At 31.5% G+C, this 12,255-nt stretch overlaps 1 protein-coding gene across 1 annotated transcript in view; it reads left to right on the top strand.

Moving 5' to 3' along the window:
• Positions 1–12,255, top strand: part of Nup188 (nuclear pore complex protein Nup188) — a 68,880-nt gene that overhangs the window by 3,193 nt on the left and 53,432 nt on the right. The window contains 3 exon segments of the mRNA XM_067283761.1: positions 5,594–5,648; positions 8,442–8,515; positions 10,818–10,899. Of these exon segments, the coding sequence (XP_067139862.1) occupies positions 5,594–5,648; positions 8,442–8,515; positions 10,818–10,899 (211 nt within the window).

The raw sequence follows: 12,255 nt of genomic DNA, 5'->3' as shown, positions 1-12,255 counted from the left end.
CCTTGGGAAGACATATACCTGACAAAAAGGGTAACTTGTGCCATGTCTTTTATGTCGCAAGACTCATCTATAGCAAGTGATAAGGCAGAAGAAAGTTGAATATCTTCCACCTGCAAATATGTTACATTTGAAGACATTTTAGCTATTCTATCTTGTACTGTTTTAGCGGATAGTGGCAATTCTTTGATTTTTTTCAAGATTTCTGGTTTGTTTTTGAAATCACGAAACAGTTCTTCAGATGCACGTATGAAGCAATCTTTGACATACTCACCATCTGTGAATGGTTTGCCTTTTTTGCAATTTCTAGTGATACCGCGAAGCTTGCCAGATTAACATTACTTGTAGATTGCGTCCAGTTACTTAACATGGAACTTGATTGCTGTTTTTGTTTTTGGAGCTCGTCGACAGCTTTTTTTTCGTTCTTCGCCGGCTGGATATTTACTAGCAAACTGAGTATGTTTTTTAGTGAAGTGTCTCTCTAAATTTGATTTCTTATTGTGTGCGAGTTTTTCGTGGCAAATGAGACATGTTGGAAGGCCATCTGAGTTGCATATGAAAGCGAACGACTCTGTCCAATCCCGATTGAATTCTCGATGCTCTTCTTCAGTTCTTCTCTTTTTTTTTGTAGATGCCCTGCTTGCAGTAAAGCTGTAATAAAGAATTTTTAAAATTATTATTTAGGGATCCAAAACAGCAGATGACAAGTTTTGCAATTATTTACTATGTCAACGTATACCTAAGTAAATACATACGAGAAGCTGGGCATAATGAAATATAATTTATCAAAAAACATTTTACGATGATATTTTCCAATTAAAAATACTTACCTAAATAAAATAAATAATTCTCTAATAATTTAATTATTAAAATAAATAATTTAGACACGAAACACTGTTTGTCTCACTCTCTCACGTATTAATTGACTATAAGTACGTACATAGTTTCGTCGCATCTGTGGTCGCCTCCCGTGTGCGGTGATCGCCGACTGGCACGAACGGACTTGTCAGAACGTGTTTATCACGGCGCAGTCACGGTACAAGTAAAGGTGTTATGCCCAGCTATGCCAAAATCAATGAAAATTGCCAAACATATAAACAATCTAAAACTGCAAATACCTCCCTACTTTGATTCTCAGAGTTCGAAAATAGGTTTATTAAATAACAATTTATAGGTACTTACATTTATAATTATTATTTTAACGCTAATTTTTAAATAATAAAAGCTATAAAATAGATAAATAATAAAATAGGTAATTTATTAAATATATATTTTAATAAAAACACTTTTGCGGTAATATCCAACAGTAGCACTTTGTTTCTTTTTTGACAATTCTTATTGACTTCAAAAAAGTAGTTAGGTATCTTATTTGGAAAAAATATGTATAATATGTATTTTAAAAATATAATACTTATTATGTTGCCTACCTTTACTTCGGTTTTTTTATTATTAATATAAATATATATGTACATACATAACTTTGAGAAGATAATTTGCTTCTAACTCTTTTACTTGAAACAACAAACTATACGTCACAGCCAAAGCACTGGTGAAGACACCAAATTGTCTTGCGTCGAAAACGAATTAAAACCTACATAGAAACATCCGACAACGGCGTCATTCGAGAGCTTCCGACGGACTGACGACAGTGACGACGTGTGTCACGGGGGAGGGGTGCGGTGAAAAGCGAGTACAAGTGGCTGAGAGATAGAATCGGTGCCTAATCCTCGTTAATCGATTCAGAACGATTTTTAAATGTTTTTTTTTTTTTTTTGATAAAATAAATAATATTTGCGTATGGAACTAAAGAGCCGCATGTGGCTCGCGAGCCGCAGGTTGCCGACCCCTGTTCTAGTTCAATTAAAACCTCCAAACATGGTGCTGCCATACTTTGCTCATTGTCTTAGCAAAAAGCTAGTGCTCCTCAACCTCGCTAATGAAATTTTGTAAGCATTTTGAGATGGCACTGCAAGCAAGCTAAAATATGGAATGAGTTTTATCACTGCGCTGACGTCTCACTGAATAACGGAAAACGTGGATTGGAACAAAAAGCAGCCATCATTAGTCAGTATCGTATAGTGTAAATGAAAGATACTAATAAATGTGACATTAAAACACCAAACATGTTCCAAAACAGTGCTAGTGTAAAGGGCGTTTGGCAGAAAAGTACTCAACAGCTTTGGAACTGTTGAGTCTGCTGAATGCAGCCATTGTTTGGATAGGATAAATAGGATTGAAGATGGCGACTACACAGTTAAAGTCAAGTTTGTAGTTGATGGCAAAGAAATATGTTTAACTGTCGACAGTGAAAAGTAGTTAAAACTTATAAATGATAAATAAAAACATCGTTATTAAAATATCTGATAAACTGGGATGAAGAAATAAGTATTAAGAGAGAATTTTGCAAGATTATACAGCAAGAATTTATGGCATGCACTCTCCCATTTTACCATTTTGTGAGCAATTTTTTTTGCAGAATAAATACGATTTGATCCTACATGTATACTTTCTGCAACTGACATGCTTTACAGAAGTGATTTGTATCATGTGACAATGACTGATCTGATCTTACAGATCCATCTATCTGAAACAAAAAGTATATGCATCCTGGAAATTAGTTTTAGGTAATTCTTAGATATACAGTATAAATGTGTGGGCATTATTCTAAAAGTAACTTCTCAGATTAGGAGTAATTATTTTTAGCTGATACACCAATGCTTTCTCAATTTGATTTGCAGATGAGATTATATATGATAAATATTTCCAGAATTACAGGATTTTTGAGTGCTCATCCATATAAAAAGTGCTATGAACAAAAAATCATAGGATTGCTTACAGACTTCTCACCATTCCAGCCTTTGCTAACAAGATTTCTTAATTATTGTTCATTGTACTTTACTGAATTTTAATGGATAGGAGGAAAATTACAGGAATTTTTTTGAATATATAAAAAAAAATGTTTTTTCAATATTACATTTGTAAAATATACATGATATTAAAACTGATTTCAATAAATAATGAAAAGTAACTACAAATTCTTTTAAAACATAACAAAAATCAATTTTCTTGGAGCACATTCTAAATATTAGTTTTACCAAGCAATTTTGGGAAATAAAGCCCATGGTTAGAAGAAGAAATAAGGATAAAAAGCTGCAAAGAGGAGGATATAAGGAGGAGGTTGTAAAGAAAGCATGGATATATAAAAGAAATTTGAGAGGGATTGTAATTAATGATAGACATCCAAATGTTATAAAATCTTAAAGTTACCAACTTAAAGATATCAAAGTGATTATCTCATGAGTTGATCAAAGATATTTTGATTGGACAATTTGAAAAAATTGTAGACCTATAAATTCCCACTGTTGTCCAGGAGTCCCCATATACTATATACTAGACTGGAAGTCACATGATATCAATTAAAAAATTTCTCCCTATATGGATGACCAGCATGTGACTGTTGTTATCAGGAAAAGTATGATCTACAGAAGCAAGACACTACTAATTTGAGGTGGAGAGCATATATCTTAAATAAATTAAGAATGTGATTAAAAATTGCAGCCAGGTATTGTGACGACGTTACAATAACTTTTGCTTGTTTCTTATTGTGTTTGTGAATGTTTGAATGACTGAAACACAATGAAATATGTATTTTTGTTCAATTTCTTGATATACCTTTAAATTTATCTTTGATATGTCTGGGAGATAACTTCTTTACCGTGTCTCAATTTACACTTTCCTATGTATTTTTGAATACACTGAGATTTTGTTTAGATAATTTATATGTGAAATATTAACAAAGAATATTTCAGTATTTTATGCATTAAAATTAGCATGTGTTGTACAGTTCCATATTAATATGGTAGATCAGTGATGAGCAACCTTTTCTGGATGCAGACCACAGCACAGTGAACTTTGTAGGCTTTCAGTGGGCCATCAACAGCCTTAGAGATCAGTGCAAACTATACTGCATTTTGTAAGCAGTATAGTTTGTCGCTGACAGTTGGCAAACTACAAAAAGCAGCACAATACAAAACTGCTTTGCTATTTGTGGTTTAAAACCTTTGGAGGTTCCTGAAATTTTGAGAAGTGAGGAAAATGAAGGCATACTGCAAGTTCCTATCATGAATAATAATGAATTTCCAACAATAGATGACATTTTACCATGTTATGATGAAAATGAAACTTTGAGGATGCAATTGTTGAAGTCATTAAATCCAAATTTCAAAAATTTGATAAAGAAAGCAATGATGAGGATGATGACCTACCTGTGCTTGTGACAAATCGTGAAGGCAAAAAAATTTATAGTTGGGTTATAACATTATTATATGCAGGAAGGTAATGAAGGAAGCTTTACATCTGCACTGGATATATGTGCTGATTTTGTAGAAATGCAAAATTTCAGAAGCAAAAAGACAGACTACATTTTATGCATTTTTGCAGAATTAAAATTTATCATGTATGTATTATTTTTTTCTGCACAATTTATAATATAAATATTTTCTGTATTTTGGTTTAATAAAGCATTAAAATAGGTACAGTACCTAATTATTATTTTTTTACCTACTCATTTATTTACCTACATATTACATATTTTATTTTAAAATTTATTATTAGTTTGTTTAATTGTGGCAGCCATTTAATTGGACCAAAATGGATTAGTCCCAATGTATCCCAATTAAGCAGAATTGACTGTACTGTATGTGTAACTTTAATGTTATGAATTTCTTAATGCACAGTGACTTTTTGCACACCCTATATCATTTATGTACTAATATTTTAGTGGATTTCATACGAAAACTCATTAATCAAAACATCACTTGCCTCATCAAACACAAAACAAGTGAAATTAAGGTATTTGATAAAGCAAGTATTGTTTTGAACTAATCATTTCTCTTAGGAAACTCAGTAAATTAGATACCACAATGTGGTTTCAGAATTGACTATATACAACCTTATTAATTGCTTCAAGCTTATTTTTACTCAAATTTTTTAATTGCAGCTGTTTAGAAGTGATTCTTGTTGGGAGGTGGACATTATACAAGGTTTAATTGTGTTTGTGATTTGTGATTCAGTTTCTTCGTTGGAAGTAACTGAATCACAAGTAATAATATGCATCTGCTCCACTATATGCAATGATATTTTGGCTACCTTCTATATTTAATTTTTAGGGAATTTATATAGATTTAAAACAAAAATTAAACTATTGTCTTTTGATCTTTGTAGCCTTCCTATTAAATGCCAACTCATGTTAAAATGGGATTTAGAAGTGAAAGATTAGCAAAAAAAATTTTTTTGAAGATGAAAATGTTTTATTATCAGATTGATGTTCCATTAAAAAATAAATAAACTGAAAAGGGTTTGAGTCTTAAAAAACATTTTTTGCTTTTAAATGTTCAAATTCTGCATCCCATTTTAGCATATTTTTGATTTTGTTGGTGTTTGTATTGTTTGAGGATAGAATATATAAAATTTTGAAAACATTTTAAGATACTATTAAAAATTTAGTTTGAAATTTAATTCAGTTTTTAAGTATAAATATGGAGTTTTCTTTCGTTAATTTTACAAGTTGCCTCATAATTTAAATATTTTCATTTAGGTCAGCTAAGGACCTTTGGGTGCTTATTTCTGGAACCTCTTTATTAAAATCTAAGGTAATTTATAATTTAATAACTTTTCATTTATTTAATACTTACTAAAATTCATATTTTATTTTAATGATTTGTGACTGTAACGATACTATGTAAATGAAATTTTTACCTGTTCACTTGATGATAATGTGTTTAATTTCTTTGTATAAATTATTTTAGCTCTAAAATATATATATTAATTAATATATATAGTTTGTAACAATATATATAGTTTATAACAATTTATATATATATATATATATATATATATATATAATACACACACATACATTTAATTGACTAATTAATATATACCGTATATTTCTGCAGATAAGACGATAGTTGAATCATAAAAAAAGGCCCCCAAAATTCAGGGTCGTCTTGTAGGACAGATACAAAAAAATTAGATTGAAATTTATATAAATTAAAACCATTATAAAAAAAAACAGACAAACTGTAATTATTTACTAGTAGAGAGTAGAATATGTCCACAAAATAGAATAACCCATATGACGTTTTTGTGAATAGTCAAGGTCATTACCCTAATGCCCGAATTGGTGCAAGCATTTGCATCAATAGCAATACAGAAAATAAAATTTGTTTATTTGAAAAATTACAAATAGGACATAAATCTGTATACGCTATACAGTATCCAGATGATGATGATTGCTGATCTAAACTAAATTCATAGGCCATTGATAGTTTGGGGGTCATCTTATAGGACAGATATATGCTTAAACTATGAAACTTTGATGAAAATTTATACCTTGTCTTATCTGAAAGTTGTCTTATCTGCAGAAATATATGGTGTATATTAATTGACTTACCAACTAACTTGTGCACTTTTCCAGCTGTAAAACGATTCTTGCACTTCAAAATTTTAGTCTAAGCAAATGTTCTTGGCTCCATTCAGGGCCCACTTCAGGCATACGAGGGCTGTTCGGAAAGTTCACGGCCTTGCCTATATGCGGCGCTGCAATCAATTTAATTCTTAGCGGGAATAATTTGGCCATATTTGCTAAAGATACAATACCAATTTCCGCTCAATTTATTGTAAAGTTTTGCCTTGACAGCTTAGCAGATAGTCAGTGTGCACATGCTTTGTCAAAAATGGAGAAGACGGAGACTCATGCGGTCATAAAATACCTGACGAAAAATGGGTTGACCTCATCTCAAATCAAAGCTGACATGGATGAAGTTTTGGGAGAGTCTGCTCCTTCATACACCACTGTGAAAAAATGGACAACCCTTTTCAAATCTGGCAGAGAGAGTGTGGAAGATGACCCTCGCAGCGGATGGCCGTCAATTGCTGTCACTGAAGAAAATATCGACAAAGTCCACGATTTGGTGTTAGTAGATCGCCGTTTGAAAATGTGTGAGATAGCTGAGACAACAGGCATCTCTGTTGACCGAGTGCACCACATCCTAACTGAAAATTTTGGTATGACGAAGGTCTCAGCAAGATGGGTGCCGCATCTGCTGACCGCCGAGCAAAAACGTGTTCACACTTTGATGTCAAAGGAGTGTTTGGACTTCTACCAGAAAAACCCACAGGATTTCGTGCGTTGGTTTGTGAACAATTTACAATTTGTTTATAACGTGGATCCACTACTACACTCCTAAAACAAAAGAACAGTCGAAGCAATGGAAACACCACAGTTTGTCACCACCAAAGAAGGCAAAGACAGTTCTATCAGCGGGGAAGTGATGACCTCGGTTTTTTTAGGATGCTAAAGCTATCATCTTTATTGACTACCAAGAAAGAGGAAAGACCATCAATGTTGTCTATCACTGTGAACTTTTGGAAAACTGAAGAAAGAAATCGAAGAAAAGAGGCCACACTTGAAGAAGAAAAAGGTTCTGTTCCACCACGATAATGCACATTCCGCCAGAATCACTGAACAAAAGATAAATGAACTTTGCTTCCAATTATGGAACTAATTGGAAGCAAAGTTCATCCACCGTACTCACCTGATTTGGCCCCCAGTGACTTCCACTTTTTTCCAAACCAAAAAAATTTTTTGGCTGGAAAGAGATTCCACTCAAATGACAAAGTCATCTCTGAAGTGAATGAGTATTTTGCACACCTTGATAAATTGACCTATTGTGATGACATAAAAAAGCAAGAACATCGCTGGAATAAGTAAAGGTAACAAAGGAGACTACATTGAAAAATGAAAATGTTTTAACATTATTTTGTTTGTTATTCTATTTGAGGCCGCAAACTTTCCGAACAGCCCTTGTAAATCCACAGAAAAAAGAAAAAAAATTAGAGCAAGCTGATTATTCTATTTCCAGAATGTTTATTTTGTTCTGTTTACATTCTAGCAAGAATCCCAGTATTGCTCTAGCACTAGTGAGGGTTAGCGTTACAGTGGCTGCATTCAATTCAGCAGAGTCAACAGTTGTAACAGAGCAAAGGTATTTTAATCAGTAGCTGTTACATAGTTACATCTGCTGAACAATGAATGACATATGCTTTGGAACTGGAAGCAGCCATCGTTGGTCAGTTTCAGCTAGTAATAGATAGTGTAAATGAAAGATGCTACTAAATGTGACGTCAAAACACCAAACATGTTCCAAAACAGTGCTACTGTAGAGGTCATTTACCAGAAAAATACTCAACAGCTTCGTAACTGTTGAGTCTGCTGAATGCAGCCAGTATTGTCAATTTTGAAGTGCAAAAAACATTTGGGAAAATGTGCAGGATGGTTTGTAAGTCAATTAATAATTCAGTTTGAGTGTAACTTAGTAATATATTTTAATGTTTGATGAATCTATATGAATAGGATAAATTTTCATATTTTTGTAATTCAGGAGTATGTTGGAACTGAACTTGAGGATAACATTGAAAGAATCAAGTATGGTGGTTTATTTTATAAAAAGCCAAAGTAAGTAATATTATTGCCACAAAGTGATACTTTAATAATATAAATAATAAATTTATTATTTTAGTTGATACACTTATGGAAAGAGGTTGAAAACCCCAAATATGTGAACCAAGTTTGTCAGTTGTCAAAAAAACTAAATGGTTTCAGTTATCTTGTTGTAATACGGTGGGTTTGTTTGTTTAGTTAAGTTACAGCAACACAACACTTGGACAATTTGACTTGGGGGAAAATGCCTTTTGGGAGGTCTTTTTAAGGGTAACTGGCCCCTATTCAGGTGTCACAAATGTGGAAAAAACCTGGAAAACTCCACGTGGCCAGCCCCTCCTGGCGAGGTGCAAATCCATGACTGAACTCCCAATGTTCAGGGTACGGAACCACTTGACCACTGGTGGGCTATAATACAGTGAGCTGATTTAGCTACAGTATATTGAGAAACCTACGTTAACATAAAAAATGCATTGGAGAAAAGAATTTTGGCTAATTCAAACAGGTTCAGGTCTCAATTAATTCAGATTAGCAAGTTTTTGTTGAATTAAGCTTATTAATCATTATATAATAGTTCATTTAAAAGGATATATTTTTATTTCTTACTTCTCATTTAGAATTTACTTTCATGTAGCAAAAATTACAGTCTTGCATATATAAAAACAATTATGGAAAGTTCTATGATGTAGAAGAAAATTTATATATTTAAATCTAGTAAATGATATTTCTTTTTCTATTATACATTTTTTTAAGAATATATTATTCCAGATTGGGATATGATAAATTGGAAAATTTTAATACTTTCTATTAAAAATAATAGTGCTAATGGAAAACATTATTTAACATGATCTTATATGAATGAATAGCAGGTCAGAATGCATACAGAAATTGCATTTTCAGCTCATTAGAGAAATATAAAGTTTTCATGCTTTGAAATATTCATTTTGCTTTACTGACTGTAGTGAATATTTACTTAACACTTTAATACTTCTTCCAGCAATTATTTTCTTAAAATACAAATGTTTTGGCCTCTTTATTGGCCCTCTTTAGATATACGAGTAGAAAAAAGAATTTGAAAGAGTTTCCAAAAATGAATGACTGAAGTTGATGAAATTATTGTTTAATGTTGAAAACAAGAATCTGAGGAATTCTTTACTTATATTTTACGTGAAATTAGAATTTAATTAAATTAAAAATTTTAGAATAAGTGATTAACTGATTCTAGAAATGCTCATTTTATTTAACAAGAGGAAGTCAATTTATGGTGGGCTGACATTAATTGACATAAATAGAAAGCCAATCTTTTTATGAAATTTAAATTAAATTTTAATTTGCTTAAAACTAATTATTTTTTTAAATTTAGGATTCATATTATAACATTGTAATTAACATTACCATGTTTTCTGAATTCCAATGTACATCTCCTCATTTTAGAGACATCAAAACCTGAAAAAGTTACCTTGTGAATGTAGTTTGCACTCTGTCACCTAAACGTGCAGCTACAGAAAGGTAATGTAGTCAGGTAGATATATATATATATATATATACCTGACTATAGATATATATATTGTACTGTAATATCTTATAAATGTTCTTTAGCACAATGGATAGTGGATAACTCTCCACTTAAACTTCGGTTCACAGATGATCTGTCTGCTAGATATTGTTTACCCTCCTGCTGTAATTCAAAAGATCATCAAATTCTTCTAAAATTAAAACTCAAATAATGGGAAGGATGTATACCATCCTTCCCATTAACACTTTAATAATTGCTACATATGGTATATGTTGCAATTACATAATATGTGCAAATTGTTGAGTGACGTGAGGAGCAAATGAAACTGCATTCATTAAGTTGACTTTTGTATGTTCTGATGTGCACCCCAATTTTGTTTTGTATGTTCTGTTGAGTTCTTATGTACACCCCAATTTTGGAAGCTAGAAAAGTTTAAAAACAGATGCACTTTAGAATTAAGAAAGCATGGTATGTATTTTTACTTATAAAGCCTATTTAAAAGTGAATGAATTGTTATATTTAATGAGATTTTTGAGATTGTTTAATGATATCTAACTATAGTAAAGTTCACATTAACTTTGGTCCATTGTGATGTATGTTAAAAGGCTGCTTATCTTTGGCAGTAGTCTAAAGTTATAGAAATAAACTATACATCAAAATACTATATTAGACAGTTTAAATAATATGTTAATGTTATTAATAATTTTTACATAATGAATTTTAATGGCAGACTTTAATTTTTATATTTTTAGTTATGAGACATTCAAAAAAAGGATAAATATTTAATAATTTATTTTACAGTTCAGCTTCTTTAGAAAAATTAAAAAGTCAGAATATTCAAGGAACTCAGTTAGAATTTATCCAGAAATTAAGTAAAGTTTTGGTAAGTTGATGTAATAATGCCTGTATATTAACAACAAAATAATTTGATATTTTTTTGGTATGTTTCTTTTTTAATTATTTGTATAGACAAATGTTAGAATGTTTTGGAGGCATTAAGATGACTCCACACATTGGTATTTGCTGAATGCTGAGCAAACATTTGGCAGTGCCAAATAGTGTGGATGATTTACTCATGACTAATATTCAGCATTTTGCATTTCCCACTCCTTGTCGATATATTGTGTCGAATCAAAGGGGACAAATAGGGAATTATTCAGCAACTGGCAAATTTCAAATGTGTGGAATGCTTTAATGCAGGCCTGGCCAACCCACGGGCCACATGCGGCCCGTCATGTTAAATTATGTGTCCTGCTAAGCAATATTATATATTTATTAAAACTTTTGTTTGTTGTTATGTGTATACCAAAACAATTAAATAAATGAAAATTTACCTATGTCATTGTTACAGTGCACAAGTGCGAGTACGAACTCATGGTATAACAATAAAATCTTACTCATTCTGTATTTGTTTTACTTTTTTAAAAGCATGTTTGTCTAAATTGTGGCCCACTGTAATGTTACGTGTATCAAAGTGGCTCGCAAAACAATTTGGATTGGCCAGGCCTGCTTTAATGCTACAGTGATTCTGAAATAATAATTATTTTCATATCTATTTGTAGAAACTGTATCAGTAATCTTTGAGATTACTGATAAAGTTTCTACAAATTCCTTAAATTTCAAACTATAAATTTTGTATAATATTTTCATAAATTAATTGATTAATAATCAATTTAATTATTGAAATTGATGAGGAATTTTTCCTCATCAATTTATATATTCCTCTTACTTAAATATCTAAACGAAAATCAAAGGATAACTAAATTTGTTTGCTAAGCTATTCATTTTATGATAATTAGATTAATAGATTAATTTAAAATAATTAAATTATAAATTATGCTAAATACATTATGGAGACGAGTTGATAATAAATTCAGTGCAGAGCCCAAATGGTTAGGAGTTGAAAGTTGAAATTTGGTACACAGTTAGGGTACGTCACGAGAATGCACACTAAGAAGGGATTTTTCGAAATTCCTCCCCACGGGGGAGAGGGACAGGATTAAGGCTTAACACTTCCATCAACAATGGAACTGTAATTTTCATGTTATGTAACAATGGAATTGTTAAGAGAAAGCGATGTGCAAGATGCAGATGCATTTTTTTTTTCGTTTTTGCAGGAAATTGAACATATTTTTAGACCCATCTAAAAATTCTCTAATTAGTCGGGAAACAGGGGGACTGAATTCTTGCATTCTGTGAAAACGGGTAAAGTTGACTATAACGTAATAATCTTAATCTT

Source organism: Centruroides vittatus, unplaced genomic scaffold (genome assembly GCF_030686945.1).
Source record: "Centruroides vittatus isolate TY-2023 unplaced genomic scaffold, ASM3068694v2 scaffold_1015, whole genome shotgun sequence".
Taxonomy (NCBI): domain Eukaryota; kingdom Metazoa; phylum Arthropoda; class Arachnida; order Scorpiones; family Buthidae; genus Centruroides; species Centruroides vittatus.
The sequence above is the reverse complement of the archived record's forward strand: the minus strand, read 5'-3'. Positions and strand labels throughout refer to the sequence as shown.